We start from the raw sequence: 22319 nt of genomic DNA on the forward strand, positions 1-22319 counted from the left end.
CTAGCTTCAGAATGAATGGTACCTAAAGTTGTGTATTGCTGGACAGGGAGCCATCTGTGGGCAGGTTCGTGAAAAGAAAAAAAAGAGCTGAAGTAGCTCACTAGATTTCCTTCGTCCACCAGATGTGGGCTAGCCCATTTATTGCCCATCCTTAATTGCACAGAGGGTAATTATGAGCCATCCACATTGCTGTGGGTCAGGAGATGCATGTAGGCCAGACCAGGTAAGGATGGCAGTTTCCTTCCCTATAGGGCATTAGTGAACCAGATGGGCTTTTCCTGACAACCGGCAGTAGATTCATGGTCATGGTTAGGCTCCTAATTCCATTTTTTAATAGAATTGAAATTCCACCATTTTGCCATGATGAACCCGGGTTCCCAAAACCTTACGTATCTCGATTAACAGTCCAGCGATTAATGCCACTAGACCATCACCTTCCTTGTCCATTTTATCAGTCATTGAACTATAATGTAGCTACTTGCCGATGACCTCAGCCACCTAAAAGTAGAAGTTTTACTAACTGCCTGTCGTGAGCTGGATCAAATATAGTCAGACTATCTGTAAATGCACAGCAAAATGGACACAGACTGTCATGCTGTAAATCTTTTGAGAATTTTAAACTCTCTTTTTTTTTTTGTTGTTTTCTTTACAGATGTTAATGATTGCTATGGGCAGTGCCAGAATGGGGGAACCTGCAAGGTACATCTTTGCTCTTGTGTAAATTCAGTTTTTAAGAACACGGAGATTTATCATCCGAGTGTTTTTTTCCACTGAGTGGAAGCTGGGATGATGTGTCCCTTTTGTGGGAGTCTACAACTAGGTGAAGCACTTTTTAAAAATAAGGAACGCACCCAAGTCTCTAAAGAGAAATCCCTCTGAGGCAAGCACATAGCAATGAGATTGGCTGTGATGGTATTGTATAGTGGGGCTGAATGGCCCGCTCTTGTTTCTGTTTCCTAATTATGACATATTTAATAAGGTCCTAAGTTGAATTTATTAGAACCATTGTGTTTAGTCGTGCAAAATGCCAGACTGCAATTAGATGCAGATACAGAGAACTCTCAATGCAACTTTATTTGATGGTGAGAATTCTTGCGCACCATCCTCAGGTACTGTCGCAAGTTGAATACAACTGGCATGTTGTCTGCCAGTAACTCAGCTTTTTTCCTTGGGTGTGTTGCTTAAGAATGATGTGTAGCTAACTCGGGGCTGGACAGACAAGATATGGTGAGAGTAATCTCAGGAACAAAAGGTTGCAGTTTGAATATATGACATAGACCATTTAGGACTGAGATGAGGAAACACGTTTCTTGTGGTGAACCTTTGGAATTCTCTAAAGCTATGTCACTGAATATATTTAGGAAGTCGATGGATTTCGTGACACTAGAGGAATTGAGGGATACAGGGAGAGAGCAAGAGTATGGTTAGGTAGGGGATCAGTCACAATTATATTGATAGATTCATGGAGCAGACTGTGGGCTGAATGGCCTACATCTGCTTCAGCTTTGTATCCAGTTCATTTTAATCCCATTTAAAGGTTGCCCAGGGTGCAGATGTGCATACCCCAGCCTGTTAATGGTTCTCTTGCTTTGCAGGATTTAGTTAATAGCTATCGCTGTAGCTGCCTGCCTGGCTTTGCTGGCGATGACTGTGAGAAGGATGTCAATGAATGTGAAAGTAGTCCCTGCCTCAATGGGGGTCATTGCCAGGATGAGGTCAATGGATTCCAGTGTCTCTGCCCTGCTGGGTTCTCGGGAAACCTGTGTCAGGTGAGCTTCAGGTGTAAGTGGATAACTGGGCTGCCTCAAACAATCTGTTTTACAGGTGTGTACTATTTCCATGTCATGGTAAGGCCTCCTGCACACTGGCCACTGGCTTGGAATGGTTATTTGGAAAAATGCCCTTCGTGTAGTCCAAAAAAGTAACCCTTTTTCTGTTTATCTTGCTTGACAAAGTGGGCTTCCAGGATTTGAGTCATACAGCATGGAAACAGACTCTTCAGTCCAACCAGTCTATGCTGACCAACATCCCAAACTAAACTAGTTTTGCCTGCCTGCTCCGGGCCCACATCCCTCCAAACCCTTCCTCTTCTTGTACTTTTACTTGTCCTTGTCCTTTTAATGCTGTACCTGTATCCACGTCCACCACTTCCTCTGGAAGTTCATGCCACACCTGAACCATTCTGTGCACAAAAAATTGGCAGTTATTTTGTTGGATTACCATACAAATCCCACTAGTAATTGGTGGGTGGTTTGGTCAATTTGGGATTGAAATCTGTACTGAAAGTGTCTCCTAGTAGGAGTGATTTTGCAGCCAGTGGATTGTTGTTGAACCTGTCTGGTTTAGCATTGTCCTTTTTTCTCTTCTGCCATCTTCGTTTGCTGTGGAACATAGAATATTACAGCGCAGTACAGGCCCTTCGGCCCTCTGCTTCACAGGTCAGCGCAACAATTGAAGCCCATCTAGTCTATCACTGTTGCAGGCAGGGCATTCCACGCCCTTACTACTCTGAGTAAAGAACCTACCTCTGACATCTGTCATCCCTCAATTTAAACCTATGTCCCCTTGAGCTGGCCATCTCCATCCATGGAGAAAGGCTGTCACTGTCCACTGTATCTAATCCTCTGATCATCTTATGTCTCTTAACCATCTTCTCTCTAATAGAAAACAGCCTCCAGTCCCTCAGCCTTTCCTTGTAAGACCTTCCCTCCACACCAGGCAACATCCTGGTAAATCTCCTCTGCACCCTTTCCAATGGTGTGACTCCAGTTCTCTCCTGTTCCCCCTGCCCCACATGCGTGCACACCCAAAAAAGGAAAAACCCCCATACAAGGCTGACTGGTAACTGTGCTCTGAAATGGCCAAGCAAACTGTTCAGTTATATTCAGAAAGGCAGCTCATGGGTACATGATTAGGGAGTGTACAGGGATATGGGCCAAATGCTGGCAAATGGGACTGTTTATTAATTTAAGGCATCTGGTCAGCATGGACGAGTTGGACTGAAGGGTCTATTTTTGTGTTGTATGTCTCTGAATGTTAAGTAGTTCACTGCTTTCTGAGGGGACTGTTTGTGGCATATAGTGCACAGTGCCCTTGCCAGCAAAACTTGCCTCCCATGAATAAGTCAACAGCATGGTGACTATCCTTCAAAAATACTTCGCTGGCTGTGAAGCGCTTCAGAGCAACTGTTGACATTACTTAATATGGCACAGAAAGAGACCATTCAGCCCATCATACTCATTTTTAAGCAGTCCATCAGTCCCATTTCTCTTTAGCACCCTCCCCGTAGCCCCAGTGAGTTTATTTTTAAGCGACCGTCAGATTTGCAGCAGGACCCTCTGCGTCCACAAAATCTCGAATCCCAAATTCACCTGTCTGTGCCAAAAAATAGGCAGCGACAAATGTCAACATCTGTGGACAAGAATCACGCATCCGGTTTTAATCCATTTTTAAACGTGCTCCGCGCTCGCGAATTTCATCAGTCGCGGGGGTTCCCAGAAACAGAAGTCTCACGGGTGCAAGGAATGACTGGATCAACTCTAGCACTGGTACTATAGCAATGCAAGTCTGTCTTTTAGTATGTTCCACCAACTTTTGTTCTTTCTCCATTCTGATCTTTTGACCTGATTTTTGTGCTGCTGTTTCATCTGATTTGCATTTCATAAGAATCCTCAGGATGAGACTTCTGTGTTGGGGGTTGGGGTAGGGGATTGACCATGAAGAACAAACAGGGTAATCCTGTTGTGTCTCAGAACCTGGTGCATCTTTGCACCAAAACAATTCACTTTCATGAAGAGGATCTCCGGCTGGCTGTGATTGCATGCCCACACCGCAGCCCCCCCCCCCCCCACCTTGAAAAAAACCTCCCTTGTCAATCCTCGGGTCATTAAGGTTAATTGCAGTTCCCAAACTGCTGACTGGAGATTAACTAGCTCACTGTGCTCTGGGATTGCACCACACTATGGACCTTTACGGGTCTGTTTTATTTTGCAGCTTCTGTCAGCAAAATCTCATGACTGTCCTTGTTAACTACCACAGTCTTGTTCTGGAAAATTGGGAGGTGGGTTTTGCTTCTAGATTTTGACATGGTTTCTCTAAGAAGTTAGTGTATTTAGGATAAGGCTTTCAGTGTGACTTGTGATGTGATTAAGTGTTCTCTAGCTGTGAATTTTAGAGAAGTGAAGGCTTCAAGTGTTTATGCCCTGTTGACCACTCTCTATCCGTCTGTCTATCACTGGTAGGTTTGAAAATGAATCAACTGTTTACCGTCCTCTTTTTTTATATTTTACAGCTGGACATTGATTACTGTGAACCAAATCCATGTAGGAATGGAGCTCAATGCTTCAATCTGGCCAACGATTACTTCTGCAGCTGTCCTGAAGATTACGAAGGGAAAAATTGTTCCCATTTGAAAGATCACTGCCGATCTACTGCTTGTGAAGGTACGCTGCTGTTACTTGCTTCAGGCAGCTTTCTCTGTTAGTCTGAGTTGCGGGGGGTGGGTAATAAATTGGCAAGAGTTGAGACAATATGGATGTTCTTGACTTCCAGAAGTGCTTGCCTAATTTCTGACTAAATTATTGGCACTCCTGGCAGATGTTCAGTGGTTATCATCCTAGCCCTGTCAAATGTAAATTTTTCGATGTTTCCATAGCATCTCGTGAATCCCTGCACTAGAAAAAGAGCATGATTTTGGGAGCAGATCCTGGCTTAACCATTAACTGGCTCTGTGTGTGTTCTGCCTAATAATTGCTCCGTGGCTTTTTCATTTTGTTCTGTGTGGATGGAGTGTTAGGTCAGACCCACCACAGAGCATCCTAGTAATTCCCTAGCTTGGTTCTTGTATGTTTTAACACTTGTACAAGAAAATCTACGTAACTGGAGTGTTTTACTTTTCTTTCTTAAAAACAAAATTGCTATTGTTCACAAGCAAGGCAACAACATTGTTTTTCAGACAGTTCCCCACTGTTTACCCAGTGCTCTGTGTAAACAAAACAAAATTCCTCATTCGATGTGAAGTCATGGCTGGCTTCCAAAAGTTGGGATCACACTCTAAATTTCAAAAAATAAATTCCACAGAATACCTGAGTATTGGTTGCCGTCCGTGCATCTGAACATTCCCACTGTTATGGTTTGCGTACAAGCTTGTTGAGAAATTCCCGTTTTTAACGTATTTTACTTTTCAGTTATTGACAGCTGCACGGTTGGCGTAGCGTCTAACAGTACGCCCACAGGGATTCGCTACATCTCCTCGAATGTCTGTGGGCCTCATGGGAAATGCAAGAGTCAGGCAGGAGGCAAATTCACTTGCGACTGCAAAGAGGGGTTTACAGGCACCTACTGCCACGAAAGTAAGATTGATCAATTTCCCCTGTCTTTCTTCCCCCCCCCGCCCCCCCCAACCACCATCCATCCTTCCCTCCCACCCACCCTATTGCATCTCCTCTTTCCCTTCCCCCTTTCCCCCTTTTTTCTTGCTCGCGTGCTCTTTCCCGTTCCTCTTGTCACGCTCTTCCCATGCGCTCTCTGATTTGATCTCGCTCTGTGTCTCTCCCTCCAATCACTAGTAGCTCCAATTCTTCCCCTAAGTGTTGAGCTGTGCGGGTCAGAACTGATCTTAACAATAGATGAGCAGAACCTCTACAGCCTGAACCTTGGACTGTGCTGTAGGTTAGACATATTTCCTTGACTAGCAAGGCTTTTATTTTCCCTTATGACCCTGTGGCATCTGTGAATAATCAGCCAGTTGTCCCTGATCTTGACACAGAATTCACTTGTGGCTAGACCACACTCACTTAACTGAGTGCAATTTGAAAACTTGCGATCAATTTTCTGTCTTTGTTTGAAGTAGAAGTCTTTTGTTTCAACATGAGATTCAAACGTTTCAGCTATTTAATAGCTTTTATCTGTACCCTATTTTCTTGGATCGTGTTGCATTGCTAAATCAGCAGGAACTTGTTGCACATTTTGTGTTGCTGGTCAGTGTTAGTTTGAAGTTTTGAGAGTTCTGCTCATCTCTGAAGAATAGCAAGGGTTGAAATGTGCAAATTCCCCCCCCCCCCCGCCACTTTCCTGACACCTATGTTTCTCATTTACAGATATTAACGACTGTGAGAGCGATCCTTGTAAAAATGGTGGGACCTGCATTGATGGAGTCAACATCTATCAGTGTATCTGCCGTGAAGGGTGGGAAGGTGTGCTTTGCCAGATCAGTAAGTTGTCTTAATTCTCTTGTTGCAGTGCTGTCAAATATCCAGAGTAAGATGTAGAAATTGTTTTCAATCATTTGTACAAGCCTGACTCATTGCCCCAGCGCGCTCTGTCTGAGTTTTTTTTTTAAAGATTGCATTTTATTCTGAAGGCTAAAAGTTTTAGTGGAACTTAATTTGAGATTTTCTCACACTTGCCAAACAACTATCAGTGCAAGAACTTGCATTCAGCTTGGACAAAGACAGGGTGGGAGTCAGGGCTTGGAGCCTGGACAGCCAAAGGCACAACATTGGGGTGATGTGAGGATGGGCAAGTGATCAGAATTGTCAGATGGTGACGTAGCGGTAATATCATTGGTCTAGTAATTGGGCACCCTCCTCTGCTCATCTAACAGAGTGAGGCCATCACTGGCTCGGCAGCATTTATTGCCCATCCCTAATTGCCCAGAGGGCAGTTCAGAGTCATCCACATTGCTGTGGGACTGAAGTCACACTTAGGCCCGACCCAAGTAAGGATGGCCGTTTCCTTCCCTAAAGGACATTGTGAACCAGATGGGTTTTTCTGACAGTCAGCAATAGATTCATGGTCATCATTAGATTCTTAATTCCAGATATTTTTTGAATTCAAATTCCAACAACTGCCATGGCAGGATTTGAACGCAGCTCCCCAGACTGTAATCCAGGTCTCTGGATTAACAGTCCAGTGATAATACCACTAGGCCATTGCCTCCCCTGTCTAATGATGTGAGAAGCACGAGTTCAGATCTCACCACCTGGCAGATATTGAAGTTTTGAAACCAATAAAAGTCTGGAAAGTTGGCCAAATAGTTAATTGTTGCCTTTTAAAAGAAATCTGGTTCATTAACATCCTTTTTAAGGAAGGAAATCTGTCCTTACCTGATCTGGACTACATGTCTCCCAGACCCACAGTAATGTGGTTTCCTGTTAATTATGGAGAATGCATGCCATCCAGTGATGCCCGGATCTGAAGGAATAATAACAGTTTTCCTGGTGGATTCTAGCCTAGTGCATGTGAAGGTAGGCCTCCTTTATAATGACACTGTGTATTAGAGCAATGTAATATCTGTGCCACCTCCATGCCAACTTAGGCTCTGCATTTTCTGTTTTGCAGATATTAATGACTGCAGCATAAACCCCTGCCAGAACGGAGGCAAATGCCAGGATTTGGTAAATGACTTCTACTGTGAGTGCAAGAACGATTGGAAAGGCAAGACGTGTCACTCTCGTAGGTATTCTTAGCTTGCTTCCTCAGTATTTGATGTAAATTCTGTGCGACACACAGACTAACGACTGTTAACCTTCCATGCCGCAGGGGATAGCCAATGTGATGAAGCCACATGTAACAATGGAGGGACGTGCTACGATGAAGGGGATACGTTCAAGTGTATGTGTCCCCTTGGCTGGGAAGGTGCCACATGCAACATTGGTGAGTCATTGTGTGATCATTAATTGTCTTTTCATTCTCAAATGATTTTTTTGGCTAAAAACTGCAACTTTTACCCCCCCGCCCAACCATCTCTCTCCCCTTTGTCCCATAGCAAGAAACAGTAGCTGTTTACCAAATCCGTGTCAGCATGGTGGAACTTGTGTGGTCAGTGGCGATACTTTCACTTGCGTCTGCAAAGAGGGCTGGGAAGGATTTACATGTTCACAGAGTGAGTATAATACCAGCAGACTGAGGAAAGATAGAAAGCTGTGCTTGTTACTCCTGTTAATTTTTGTGCATTTCTTTTCCTCCATTTGCAAAACTGCAGTTAAAACTTCCTGCATGCCAAGCAATTTAATGCAAAGGACCAAGGGGATGCATAGGTGATTAAAACAGCTCGAAGAGGTATTAGGAAGGTTTTGGGGGAGACAGGGCAAATGGGGAACACTGGCCTTGATATCTAGATATAAGGGGAAGAAGTCCTACTGGAGTTACTATGAGCAATTCTGAGCACCATACCTAAGCAAGAGCATATTCATCTGAGGAGGAGTGTGGTGCCAATTTACCTGAATGCTAGCTGGATGGTTAGGTTATGAAGAGCGATTACTTTATTTCCTGGAATTTAGCCGGTTTTGAAACAATTTGAAAGGTTTCCCTAAGGTAGATGATTCTAGACTCGACTTCCAGAGAGAACTGGTTGTATCAGTCTAGTCTGAACAAGCTTTCAGGATTGAATATTTTTTTAAAATAACAACCATGTATAGGCAAAGGAGTGAAATTTGGAACACATTTCATCAGTCGTAATTGCTAGATCGATGGTTAGCTTTAAATGAGTGATCGATTAGTCCCATATCCCTATATCAGATGTAGAGCTAGGTCACAGAACCTTCCCTTATCTCTCTCTGGCAGAATGGGTCTGAGATCTCTCCCTGTCGCTGGAATTGGCTGTCGCAGTATCCAGAGTCTAATGTTCTTCAAAATAGTTAAGCAAAGCTCCTGTTTTTTTCCAAAAATAAAAAAAATGGAGCACTGAGTGATTGTGAAGATATGGTTGTGCAGTAGGTGCAAACGAAACTTCATTTTGGTCCACGAACTGTACGATCTGTCTGAGTGCTGATTACCACCAAAAAATCCCTTCTGATGTGGGGTGGAGTCTCGTTTCTTCAGGGGGTTTTAAAATTGCTGTTGAAGATGTGAGAAAAGTGTTTTACTTTTTTCCTGACACTTCTCTCAAGATTTTTGCCTGCCTTTTATATCTCTGTTCTCTGTTTGAAGTGGAAAAGGCATTGGATAAGTATGTGAATAGGAAAGGTTTAGAGAAATATGGGTCAGGAACAGGCAGGTGGGACTAGTTGCGTTTGTTCAGCATGGACTGGTTGGATCGAAGGGTCTGTTTCTGTGCTCTGGCTCTGTCTTAGCCCCGTGTTAATGTAGACTGCCTCTGTAGATCTTGTTTTCTTAATCGGATTATGGGGATATGCGGTTGCTTACCCTCTTCGTTCTGGGTCTGGTTTCCCTCACTGTGCTGTTATCGGAGAACTTTCCACGCACACACAATATGTGAAGTTAAATGTGTGCAGGCAGCAGGTCTACTCACATTTGTGTTCCTTGCTGTGTCAAATTCTGGCCTGATGTCTTGAATCTAATTGTTCTGTTCTGAGCATTGTTTCTCTGAGAGCAGTCAAAAATAAGCATTTTAACTGTGATTCTGCTCGACCTAATAGCCATCCCGTTTTACTGTCCAGCTCTAGACCTGCGCCTGGGAGAGACACAAATTGCATAAATGAACGCAGATGTGATCTTGTTCCTAAAATTCTTGGCCGATCAGCAAAATGTCTGCTTCCACTCATTTCTTCCTGTTTAGTTACTTTACAAGGACTGCCTCCCTATGTGCACATCTGTCAAGATGTATTTAGCAAAGTCCATGGTGAAAGCCTGGAATCCATTCAGAAGAGTAACAGCCTATTTGACAAACAGTAAATGACTTCCTACGCTTTAATCATTGCCCTGTTAACAAGTAACCACCTTAGGGCGCGAGTACAGTGGAAATTTAATGTTCCACAGAAGTCTCTGTAACTAGGCATTAAAACCTTAATTTTTTGTTTTCTTTTTTTTCCTCCTTCCCCACCCCAGATACAAACGACTGCAGTCCTCACCCATGGTAAGCGAGATTTCTTGTCTTTTGTAGTAGATTCTTTACTTTGTTTGATTATAGTGTCTCCATGTTAATGTTAATTTTGTAATTTAAGTTACAACAGTGGCACTTGTGTGGATGGTGAGAACTGGTACCGATGTGAATGCGCTCCTGGCTTTGCAGGACCAGATTGTCGGATAAGTGAGTATTAAAACATGGTATTGCTGTTTCACATTTAAGTCTCGGGTTTTTTTTTGCAATCCTTAATTGTATTAGCCAGGAGCTGTCCTTAACGAGCAGTACATGAGCTGTTACAGAATGAGCTTAACTTAAACCTCTGTTCCAACACATTTTCCGAAGAGCTGCTCAGTTATTGTGAAGCAGTTGGTTAGCTGCCAATCCCAAGTCCATGTAAAACGCTCTTTCATTCAAAGGGAAGTTTTCTACTGTTGCCTTTAGGAGCACGCTTAATTTGAGAAAGATTAAAATTGGTTAACGTTTAGAAATGTATAATTCAGAATATTCCAGTGTTTGAATCCCTTTTCAAAATGGGGAAAAATTGAACAGTAAGTTAAGTCTCTTGAACTGTTAAAGTGAGATGCTGTGAATGTGGAGTGTTTTGGATTCTGAGTGCAGTGGATAAATTTGCCAAATATCCAGGTTGGAAGGTTTGAGATTTGTGGTGCAAGATTGTAGCAGCATGGATGCAAAGTTGGTTTAGAGAGGGAAGAGTGGATAAAAGTAGGGCAATGAATTGTTCTGCAAGCTCAAATTTACCAGTGATCTGAAAGCAAGTTTGTTAAATGGAGGCTTGGGTTAAAGCAGAATGAGCAAACAGGTGACATAATTGAATGCGGATCAGTAGGATGTTATCTGTTAACTGTTTACAGCAAGTATTTACTGTAACCAATATTTATTTAAGCAAAACCCAACCCTGAATTACTTGCACGATCCTCTGTCATTCTAACAATTCTAATTACAGCTTTTTCTGCCCTTGTTTTGTCAGTTACTGACAGTTTGTAAGGGATATTTTGAGTCTGCTTTTCATGCTGGATTCTAGTTTGATTAATGTCATGTGCCATGGCAGGGCCACTGAGAAGTGACATCAGAATGAACAACTTGGTCAAAATGTTTTCATTCCTCAAAGGAATTTCTGCCATAAGACACAGGAGTAGGAGCTAGGCCATTCAGCCTGTCAAGTCGATGTTCTCCTGTCCTTCGGTCAATGTAATCAGACTGATCTGTCCACAACTTCACTTTCCTGTCTTTATCTCCACCAACCCTTGATTTCCTTGCAGATTAAAAATCCATCTGTCTCCTGCTGTGAATGTACTTATTAAAACCCCTCTGCGGTAAGGAATTACACAGACTTCCAACCCTCAGAAGAAATTCCTCCTCAGATGTCTTGTGTGTGGCCTCTTAATCTGAGATTATGCCCTCTGGTCCTAGACACACACTCAAGTGGAGATAGAAATAGCATTTCCTGATCTACTGTGTCAAGTCCTCTAAGAACCTTGCATGTTTCAATAAGGCCTCGTCTAATCGCCAATGAGTACAGGCACCCCCTACTCAATATGTACACACAGTTCCTCCATATCTGGAATCAACCTAATTAAACTTCCTCTGGACCGCATCCAAAACCAGTGTACCTTCCCTTAAATAGGGGGATTAAAACAGTTCGCAGTATTCCAGCTGGCAAGTGCCTTGTGTAATTTTTAGTATAACCTCCTGACTTTTACACTCCATTTCCTTTGCAATAAAGGCCTTGAACTTGGAATTTGGCTCTTTGTGCTTCATGAGCGAGGACTCCCAAATCCCTCTGCTGTAGTTTTCTGCACTCCTTCTCTATTTAAATTATCGTCAGCAGCTCTATTTGTTCTGTCCGTGTGCGTTTTCTAATTTTTCATCTATCGTTTCCTCCTTTTCATCTACCATGTTTTCATGCATTTGTTTAACCTATCTGTATCGGTGTTAAGAAAATCTCTAGTTCTAAACTATATATGCGTTTTGCACAATGACTTGATTGTGCAGATTTGCACAACCAGGTGGAATTTCTGGGCTCTGTTGATCTGATACTCTGCTTGTGTAAATCCTGGTGCCACTGTCTAGCTGCCCTCACTTGCTCATCACTGAAAGCCACCCAGAAATTGCTGTGCTCCTGTTGAATGACTGTGTTTCCCTGTTACTTAACAATTCTGAGATTGCTGAAGGTAATGGTGCAGAATGAGGTCGTTTGGCCCATCATGCCTGTGCAGCACTGGGAAGGCGGTTGGGATAAAATTCTAAAGCAAATGATTCTTTCTGAATCTGTAAATTTCAGTCTATTTCATGTTTTGAAAAATCTAGTTCTTGGCAACAAGCAATCTGAGTCGATATTTGCACTGGTGGGGGGAAAACAATTAAGTTCATCTTTCGATGCAAGGACAGTTGTTTCCTTGTGGGTGAATTTCAAAAGTTGTCTCTTGCTGATGCCACGTTGATCTCTGTCTTTTAGAATGAGAGATTCTGACATAAATACAGCTTAGTGAGAGACTACAGCATTATAAACTGCTTTTAATGTGCCTTTCAGCCTCAATGTGAACTAATTACATTTTCAGACATTAATGAGTGCCAGTCTTCACCCTGTGCATATGGGGCTACCTGCGTGGATGAAATCAATGGCTATCGCTGTATCTGCCCTCCGGGCCGAAGTGGCATGAGATGTCAAGAAGGTAATCTCCGTCTCCACGTGTTGGATTTCAGTCTACTGGATCTGTCCCTTTAAATGTAGAAGATTAAGGGGTGATATGATTTAAGTGCTTAGGGCGATTAAAGGATTTGAGGGGGGAGAGAAACCAACCTGGAACGAGGTTAGTGAGGAATGAGGGCAGCTCAGTGTTTAGCACTGTGACCCCTCAGCTCCAGAAACCTGCGGTCGATTCCGGTAACTCTGCAAACTCCAAACAGACATTCTGTCCGGGTCTGTGTGCGGTTCCTCCCACTGTCCAAAAGTGTGCAGTTTAGGTGGATTGGCCAGGCTAAATTGCCCAGTAGTGTCCAGTGAAGATTGGCCATGCAAAATGACCAAACGTGATTGGGAACCTGCAGCAATTGAGAAGCTGAGGATTCAAGTGAGGATGTCAGAGCAGAGGTTCTCCCCTCCCCCCAGGTCAGGATATTGAGGGTTACAACTGGGTGGAGTTAAGGTACAAATGAAACAACAGGAGCAATAGCTGTTCACACAGACTCAAACCTGTTGTTTTTCCATACAATCATTACCTTCTGCCTCAAATCCACTTTCCCACTCTCACTTCATCCCACGATCTTCATTCCAGGTAGAATGGGCTGGCAAGGCTGTGAATGGCCTATTGCTAGCCCAGAGCCTAACATTTCTTTTTAATGCAGTAATATGTGGTTGGGTGAGGCCTGCTGCAGTCAGTTTAAAAAAAATTTTAAAGAAAGTTTGAATATTATTTTTGTGTGCATCAGGATCGTAACAATGCTGTTAAATTGGCTGATGTGGTATGGAGAATGGGAGATCCAAATTCTACTTGGTCGGGGGGTGGCGGGGGGCAGACGCAGTAAATGTTAAAAGTATTTTTTTTGTTTGGCTATGGATTATGGTGTGTAATTTTAATGTTCACCTCACCCAGTTACCGGGAGAGCTTGCATCCTGAAAGATAGCATTGTGTCGCACGGAGCTAAGTGGGAAGAAGACTGCAATGGATGTGATTGTCACAACGGCAGAGTCACATGCACAAAGGTACAGTCAATGCACCCAAGCACTTAGCCCCATGAAACGGAAGTCATTTCCTCAGAACAAAATCAAATGTTGCTGAAGCTTTCCACTTTGTGCTTGTCAGCACATGTTGCAAGAATACTAACTTTAAAATCTCAACCGAGTATGTGATGGAGAAGGGTGCTGGAAAATGAGGTGGTGGGAGAGCACCAAGATTTGAGAAGAAGTGATTTTAGCTTTGATGGGTCTCTCGCGTGTTGTTAAACCTGGTTGCAGTTCAACTGTTGGGATGCAGGTGTGACATCAGCCAAAAGTGAGAAGCCAGCGCATAGCATCACATCAAATTAGCGCATCCAGAAATGTCAACTTGGTTAAGTCAAATAAGTTGATGTTGGAAGATCAAACTAAAACTGAAGTGATGGATTCAACATGTATGAATCTTATTTAAAATTAAGCTAGTGGACAAGGATTAACCTGAGAGTTAAGCTTTAGTGTATAAGTTGTGTGAATGTCTTGCTATATCATACCAAGTTGCAACAAGTTTGACTGATAATATTTGCCCTTTATCAGGAACTGGTATTTCAAATATCTATTTAGTTGCATATTTTGCTTTTCTGCCTGCCTTCAGTCTTAATGAAGGGTCTCTTAATTGTACCTCTATCAGTTTTGCGGGGAGGTGGGGTTGGGCTATGAAAGCATGGTTGAGTAATCTATCGTTTGCCAGTGTCTGGTTTTGCTCAGAAACCATCTCCCCATCTAACCTCAGTCGGCTTACTTCAGATAAGTATTTGTCTCTGGGGGAATTTTAGTTGGGTCATTTCTTGAAATTTGCACGCTGCAATAGTAAACTCGGCTGCGAAATTGTGAACCGGGGAAGAGGTAATGTAGAATGCTAGCGGGCATCTGGATTAGTGTAATTGGGCAGACAAGTGGCAGGTGAAGCTTCAGACAGAGCTGTGAAGTGACTTGTAGTACGGAGGGTGTAGAGAAATGATGGGAATGCCTACTTTGAAAGCGGGTGCAGGAGTTGAAGGATTGGGGTGTATTTTGGCCTATGTCGTTGAAGGTAGTTGGGAATGGTGAGAGTGCTGTTAATGAAACATACAGCAAGCTAGCCTTTATTAACAGGGGCATAGAGAATGAAAGCAGTGTAGAAGACTAGTTTGGAGTTTAGCAGGAGGAGGGGAAATCCCATTGAAACATGTAAAATTCTAACAGGCCAAGACAAGGTAAATGCAGAAAGGCTATTTCTGATGACCGTGGAGCCCAGAACTAGAGATCACGGTCTGCAGGAAGGATAATTTAGGACAGAGAAGAGAAATGTCTTCACCCAGAGAGTGGTGAGCCTGTGGAATTCTCTGCCACAAAGTGGTTGAGGCCAAAATATTGAATGTTTAAGATGGAGTTGGATATGTTTATGAAGAGATCAATGGGTATGGGATGAAAGTGGGAACAGTTGGATGGCCAGCTGTGATTGTATTGCATGAGCAGGCTCAAAGGGCTTAATGGCCTCCTCCTGTTTTCTGTGTTAATTTGGCCTCAACTGGAGTATTGCATCCAGCTGTGGGCATTGCACTGTAGGAAGGATGTGAGGGTATTAATAAAGATGCAGAAAAGATTTACAACAACTGTTTCAAGGATGAGGAAAGTCAGTTACTCGGATGATTGAGAAGTTGGACTGTTTCATTTGGAGAGGATTGAGGGGAGATTCAAGTATCTAGAATTGGGAGGGATCTGGACAGGGTGAAATGCTCCCCATTGTCAAAGGATAAAGAATCTGATTTAAGGCATTTGACAGAACCTATGATGATATCAGAAAAGTTTCATGCAGCAAGTGATTTAGGATCTGGAATGCCCTGCCTGAGAGTTGTGAAGATTATGTTCAATTGTAGTTTTTAAACCTAATTGTTTGACTATCTAAGCAAGATGGGTGGGGAAATCACCAGGGCTGTGGGGATAAAGCAAGGGAATTAACAATAGACAAATTGGTCCTTCAGAGAGCATGCATAAAATGGGCTGAGCGGCCTGTAAACCTTTGATTTTGGGAAGTGGTGAGCCATTCCTGTTTCTTGTGATGAATAAAGATTTCTGAATATGGAATTGTAAGCATTGAGGGGTTTTTAAAAGGAATGTTTTGGAATTGTACTGCAGCACTACTACAGGAACAGGCTCTCAACCTGTTGGATAACGATGTGGGTCACCTTCTGTGTTGCAGATGTGGTGTGGGCCTAAACTTTGCAGGATTCACGGGAAAGGTCATGGCACTTGTCCGGCATGGCAGACCTGTCTCCCTATCCAGGAAGACCACTGCTTTGTTCCTCCGTGTGCAGGCTCGGGCGAATGCTCGTCTACCCGGCTGCCCATGAAGACCAAGTGCCAGCCCGGCACTGATTACCTGGATGCTACCTGCGCCAGGATTACACTGTCCATCAACAAGGAAATGCTCCAATCGGTATGTCAGTGCGTTAAAATGCATTAGTGCAAAACTGCTCCTCAGCTGCCCCTGTGTTGAGCTGCTGCTCTTGATTATGGTGAAGTGTGTTTGCCAGGCTGTTTGAGGGAAGATCAGAATCTGTTGCATTATTTTTCATTCGCGGGATGAGGGCATTCCTGGCTCGGCAGCATTTATCACCCGTCCCTAATTTCCCAGAGGGCAACTTGGAGTCAACCACATTGCTGTGGGTCTGGAGTCACGTGTAGGCCAGACCAGCTAAGGATGTCAGTTTCCTTCCCTAAAGGACATTAGTGAACCAGATGGATTTTTTCTGACAATGGGCAGTGGATTCATGGTCATCGCCTAGATTCTGAGTGCCAGATTTTTTAAATTGGATTCAAATTCCACTTGCTGCCATGGTGGGATTCGAACCTGGGTCCCCAGAATGTTAGTTGAGCCTCTGGATTAACAGCCCAGCGATGATGCCACTAGGCATTCCAATGGGTGGAGTCACGAGGGGTAAGGAAGGTCAATTCCAGATGGCTTTCTAAGGATGTTCCAATTGTTTTGTCACCAGGATTGTTTATAACACAATTTAAAATTCCACATTTGTGGGTGTTTTAGTAAATTCCCTGGCTGCCAAGCTAGAAACTTGTACTTGGTGTTACCAGATTATTACTGTAAGTTTCTGATTTTCTCTTTCCAAGAGCAGAACAGCTCCATTCCCATGTTTCTGAGTGTGTGAGATCTCTTAATTTGATCTTGTATGTAAATGTTTTCATTCTAACATTAGAATGGAGGAGGCCGTTCAGCACCTCGAGCCTATTCTGCTGTTCTCCTCAATGACAAATCATCTGTCACCTAACTCCGTTTACTTGCTCCATATCCCTTTTGTTCCTAAAGGAGGGAACTGATCCAACTCAACACCAGTGCCACTCTGGTGAATAAGATTCCAAACTTCTCTCCTGAATGTCCTGGCTCTGATTATTTTTTGTAAAGCATTTCTCCTCCCCAGCATCTCCTCCCCCCCACCCCCCCCCCCCCCCCGCCGCCGCCGCCGCCATAACCTTTTGGCCGGACACTATTATGCTCAGAGTGGAAGACTTTGTAGAGTTAGAATTTTGAATACCAAGGGGCTTAAACTTTCCCATACTTCCAGTCATGTCTACTTAATCATTTTATAGCATCAAGTTTGTGCACTGCATGTCAAAGATCAAGAACATTGTTGCAGAACAAGTTTACTGACAGGCTTGTATTAAAGTGAATTAAGTCATAATTAGAGCAATTGGGTAGGGATTTTATGCATATGTGGGTGTTGCTGGCTGGCCAGCTTATTGCCTGCCGTTTGTTTTTGAAATCCTTTATAAAACACGTCAAAATTTAACTGCACTATATATTTGTTACTGTTCTGCTGCATTGCCCTATGTCCATTACTAGCTACATTAAAAAATCTATCTGGAATTATCTCATGGTCTGACTTGTTTTGTTTAGGGTGTTACCATTGAACAAATTTGCATGGAACTGAGGCGTCTACAGGTCCTGCGCAACCTCTCAGTGGAATATTCACTTTATCTCATTTGTGAGCAAACCCACTCTGCAGCTAATGAGATTAATGTGGCAATAGTGAGTATCTGCATGCGTTGAAGTTTCAAACTGACCTGGTGTTCAGTAAGGTGCAGTTGATGGGCTTTGCAAGCACAGAATTAAAAACAAAACCAAAGTTATACATCGGTTCTTAGATGCAATTTGGCGATAGTGCAGCCCTTGCTGAGCAGCTCGGAGTAATAAGGTGGCTACGCTAACAAACAGTTTAAGGATCAGTCAAGTTTTCAAAGTGGTACATGTGCAGGCATCAGTTTCTGCACACCCAAGGAATATCTTCAAATCTTGTACTTTTATTTTTGAAGTGCCTGATAGTTCAGAACTGCCTGTTGTCTGTTGCTTTCTCCATGGCAATGTCTCAGCCAGATCTTGCGTCTGATCAGTCAGCGCCTGTTTCTCCTACTCCCTCCCCACCCAGGCCATGTCATTACAAATTATTGTGATCATTTGGAATTTGGTTTTCTTGAATTAATCCTGATGCATGTAAATGTTTTTTTAATTTGAAAAGGCTTCTGTCTTTGCAGCAGTTTAGGAAAAAATGATTTCTAAACTCCCTTCTTTCCCCCTGTGCAGTCAGTGGAAAATTCACTCCAGGAAACTAATCCAATTAAAGATATAACGGAGAAAATCACGGATGTTGTCAGTAAACGTGATGGAAACAACACAATTCTTGCAGCTATCATGGAGGTTCGAGTCCAAACCATGCACGAACCCCTCAAACCAGGTAAGCTTCAGAGCAGTTGGGAATTTGGGGGAGATGACAATTCAAAAGTGACTATCCAAATGCTTAAAATGTAAGGTGTTTCTGGCTCGGCCCCTCTAACTGGGTGGGGGGGGGGGTGGAGAGAGGGCGGGTGGAGAGGTCAGTTAGCTCAGATGGCTGGGCAGCTGGTTTGTAATGCAGCGAGGCCAACAGTGTGTGGGGTCAGTTCCCATACCAGCTGAGGCTAGCGCAAAGGGCCGTCCTTCTTGACCTCTCCCCTTGCCCTGTGGCGTGGTGACCTTTTGGGTTAAACTACCACCAGACCTCTTCCCTCAGAGAGCAGCCCTGTGGCTCCTTCAGGCACCGTTTTCCCACCATCCTGTCCATGAAAATATTTCTCTTCAACTTGGCGTTCTACCTTTTCAAATCCATGCCTGCTCAACTAGTCGAAGAAGCGCCTTCCTCTCCATCCTATCTATACCCCTCATGACGGTTCACAGCCCTCCTATATAAAATGGTGACTGATTTTCATGCCTTCTAGTCAGCGTAGCTGTTATCCTGGCCATGGGTGCCGGGAACTGATGTTAACGGTGTGTGTTGTGACTCCCCATTGCGCCCAGCTCACACTATTGAGGATTTGTTTGGTGTTGCAGATTTCCTGGTGCCTTTGCTGAGCTCCGTGATCACGGCGGTCTGGATTTGTTGCTTTGTATTGCTGTTCTTCTGGTGGATTCGTCGCCGAAGGAAACGCAGCAGCCCCACGCCCACGGCCTCCGACACCACCAACAATGTCCGGGAGCAGTTGCATCAGATAAAAAACCCCATCGAGAAGCACGGGATGAATGGCTCTGCCAGCAAAGACTACGAAAACAAAAATTCGAAAATTGCCAAAATAAGGACGCATAACTCAGAGCTGGAAGAAGTAGACGTAGACAAGCACCAGCAAAAGACCAGGTTTTCCAAACAGCCAGCGTACACACTGGTAGACAGAGATGAAAAGCTGACACAAGGCACTCCTACAAAGAATCCGAATTGGACGAATAAACAAGATAACAGAGACTTAGAAAGTGCACAGAGCTTGAGTCACATGGAATACATTGTATAGCGGTCAGCAGTGCTGGCTATTCAATATTAAAATGATGCACAGCCTTTTGTTGTCAGTGAAGGCTCAAAGTCATAGTCCTTGAATTGTTCTGTAATATGAGTGTAAAGAATCCCTGTGCGTTTTCAAGTTGAGACAAACTGACTTACAAAGGCATTGATAGTTGCTGTGGTTGGCTGAGAGTACACAATGCTGCATCTCACCTCTTGTGCAAAACTAGTCAAAGTGCCCAAATGTGAATTCAGTTGCTGTTAATACATTGCTGGACCATTCTGTAATGAAATTAGGATTCCTCGCCCTTTGCAAACTGAAGCCCAGATGTAGGTGTTTGCCTGCTCCAGTTTAATTTAAGATGGTGAATTGTTATTTATTTTTTACTGGCTCTGATCTCAGTATTGTTAAGTTATGTATAGTAGGTTTGACTTTGTTAGTCTGGTTTTGAAAGTGCCTATGCAGCTGGAAACCACAGCAATCATCAGCATCCAAGATGATTTTTTTTCTTTTGGGGGGCACAATGTCAGCAGTTGCTGTTCAGATGAAGAATTTAATAAGAGGCCAAGTGTTTGATTTTTTTTGTATAAATGTAAATACTTTTTTTAATTAATCACTGTGTATATTTGATTTAATAACTTAAATAATCAAGAGCCTTAAATACCATTCCTTTTATTTATATGTATGTTTAGATTTGAAAGTTTTTGATAGCTTTGTAAGCTTATGGCTCCTTTATTTTTGATGAATTGTTTCTTTGTGTTTCAGTAATGTTGCCTTCATGCCAAATTTTGAGGTGTGCTCTAGATACAGTCTAGATTATTTCGCACTAGCAATGGCCATGTGCCTCTGAACTGTTGTACAATGTCAGACATTTTGGGTCAATTTCTGTATCACTTCAAGCTCTTCTTTTTTGGCCAGGATATTTTTTATATACATCAATTTGAGATGAGCAGAGAGCATTAGAGTAGAATGCTTTGATATTTTGCTGCTTTGAGTTTAAAACATTTGAGTGACAGGCAAGCAGACTGCGACAAAATACACATGTAAGGGAACAAATTAACGTATTTACTTTTGTGTAACTGAAATGAGTGGTTGCATGTACAAAAAAAATTGAAAAACCCACATTGAATATCTCTAGGTAGTGCATTTGAATTAAAAAGTGCAGCACAATGTTGTCTTGTAAATTCTGATCTTTCACCCTGGATATAATATTGAACCACTTGTAGATTGATTTTTTTTTTGTAATAACATACCTGCATTTAGGAAGTATTCTAATAATAAGCTAGCTGTTGAATACTTGAATGGTAGAGTTTTCCAGTGAGATCACTATGTGGAAATGCCAAGTCTCACTGCCTGTCTTAGCTTGAGGGAATCCAAGTGTTTTATATCTATACTGAACTGAAAAGGCTCTTAAACATGGTAATCTCATTGGTAAAACCTTATCTTGATGTTTTCTTCTGTATTGTGACATTAGTGTTATGTGAACATGAGGATGCATCTTTGCTCCTGGCAATAAATTTTGGAAATTAATATTTATTAAATATTTTGATACAACAAGCAACTACTCCTGTGTTTGTTCTTCTCCAGATGTGCATGCACCTCTATATTCTGAAAACATTCTAGTGTTACACAGTTGGTTCTAACATGTGCCACATGCTTTATCTCGTTCTGAAACTTTCTTCTGACTAGATTACAAAAATGTCATTGATAATGTGGGTACTTCTGTACTTTTAAGATAGCAAACACTGACCTGTACAGTGTGCTGGAACTAACTCAATGTTTTAGAACTGTAATGTATCATTTGGCTAGAAAAATGCTGCGATATTAGCAATAAGCTTTTTGTCACTTAGATTGGCCAATTTCGTGAGTGTGTTACTTTAAACTTTCTGCAAATCTCTTCTTGCACATTCTTGCATTGGATGTAGATGGCTGGTTGTTATTTTCTGACCAATTGAATGGACAAGATGGCATGATTTCAAAGTGGGCAAGTTGCATTCCTCAGACTACATTTTTGTTCTCTTTTAAGTTGCCTGCAAGTCTTTGCTGTGTAGTGTAATAGCTGGTTCATGAGATGATTTCCATTAATTTGGTTCATAGTTGCATTAAATGTTTTATCAAGCAACTTGTATGTTACTTAGCTCTTACTGTCCAGCTTCTCCTAATTTATGTAATAATCATCTCTACCTGCCAACTGTTTAAATTCTCTGTAACTTGTCTGTATGTTGTGACTTGTGCCCATTTTCTGGAAAATCCCAATAAAAAGTTTTGAACAGAAAATTTCCAATTTTATAGAAGATTTTACTCAAGCTGTCATTCTCTTTGCTCTTTGATTTGCCAAATCTATTGGAATTGGGTGGGTAAAGAGAAGTTGGGAAGAGGAAATCCAGTGGACCCTGAGGCTAAAGCTTTTCTTTTGAACATTCTAATACTCTGAACATAGAGCTAATGACAAATGCTCTCAGTCTGGATGGCCAACAATGCTGATTATTGTTTAAAAATCAGTGAATGGGGCATGATTAACAATTGGAATTAACATATACCTTTTGAACCGAGCCTTGAGCAAAGAATTCCCGAAAACCAGCCAGTGTCTGAAACTTGAGGTTTTTAGAACAGTGCTGGGCACGGCAGAATAAAATGATTGCATACCACTTGTGAAAGTATTTTGTGCAACCACAAGGACTTTCAGTACAACAGACAAGTGATGTTGTATAGTCAGCAGTGCAGTCGGAGTGAAGGGAAGCCATTATGCTGCACTTAGTGGAACTGCTTTACTTTAGAAACTTTTTGTTCTTAGTGATTGTGTTCTGAGCACCACCTCCTTGTCGTTGAATGTGGAGGATCTTCTCTAGCATTTTGAATGGTTGATCTGTAGTTGCAGTTTATTTTAAACCATTAAGTTTGTGCACAAACATGAAATTAGCAAATAGTTGTCATCTCCAGAATCCTGGTGGTACTCGAAGCATTTCTAATCTGGCTTGC

General features: G+C 42.6%; 1 protein-coding gene across 2 annotated transcripts in view; it reads left to right on the forward strand.

Annotated features, from left to right (window-relative positions):
- jag1b (jagged canonical Notch ligand 1b) overlaps positions 1-21588 on the forward strand; it is a 53239-nt gene extending 31651 nt beyond the window's left edge. For both annotated transcript variants that reach the window (XM_048536106.2, XM_048536107.2), the window contains 16 exons: positions 653-699; positions 1596-1769; positions 4292-4442; positions 5187-5351; positions 6099-6212; positions 7342-7455; positions 7543-7656; positions 7769-7885; positions 9790-9817; positions 9906-9991; positions 12388-12501; positions 13423-13532; positions 15724-15960; positions 17434-17565; positions 18118-18268; positions 18901-21588. In XM_048536106.2, coding sequence (XP_048392063.1) covers positions 653-699; positions 1596-1769; positions 4292-4442; positions 5187-5351; positions 6099-6212; positions 7342-7455; positions 7543-7656; positions 7769-7885; positions 9790-9817; positions 9906-9991; positions 12388-12501; positions 13423-13532; positions 15724-15960; positions 17434-17565; positions 18118-18268; positions 18901-19352 — 2306 coding nt within the window. In that variant the 3' untranslated portion in view covers positions 19353-21588. The remainder of the gene's footprint in view (positions 1-652; positions 700-1595; positions 1770-4291; positions 4443-5186; positions 5352-6098; positions 6213-7341; positions 7456-7542; positions 7657-7768; positions 7886-9789; positions 9818-9905; positions 9992-12387; positions 12502-13422; positions 13533-15723; positions 15961-17433; positions 17566-18117; positions 18269-18900) is intronic.
- The last annotated feature ends 731 nt before the right edge of the window (positions 21589-22319 follow it).

The sequence above is a fragment of the Stegostoma tigrinum genome, chromosome 9 (genome assembly GCF_030684315.1).
Source record: "Stegostoma tigrinum isolate sSteTig4 chromosome 9, sSteTig4.hap1, whole genome shotgun sequence".
In the NCBI taxonomy this organism is placed as follows: Eukaryota; Metazoa; Chordata; class Chondrichthyes; order Orectolobiformes; family Stegostomatidae; genus Stegostoma; species Stegostoma tigrinum.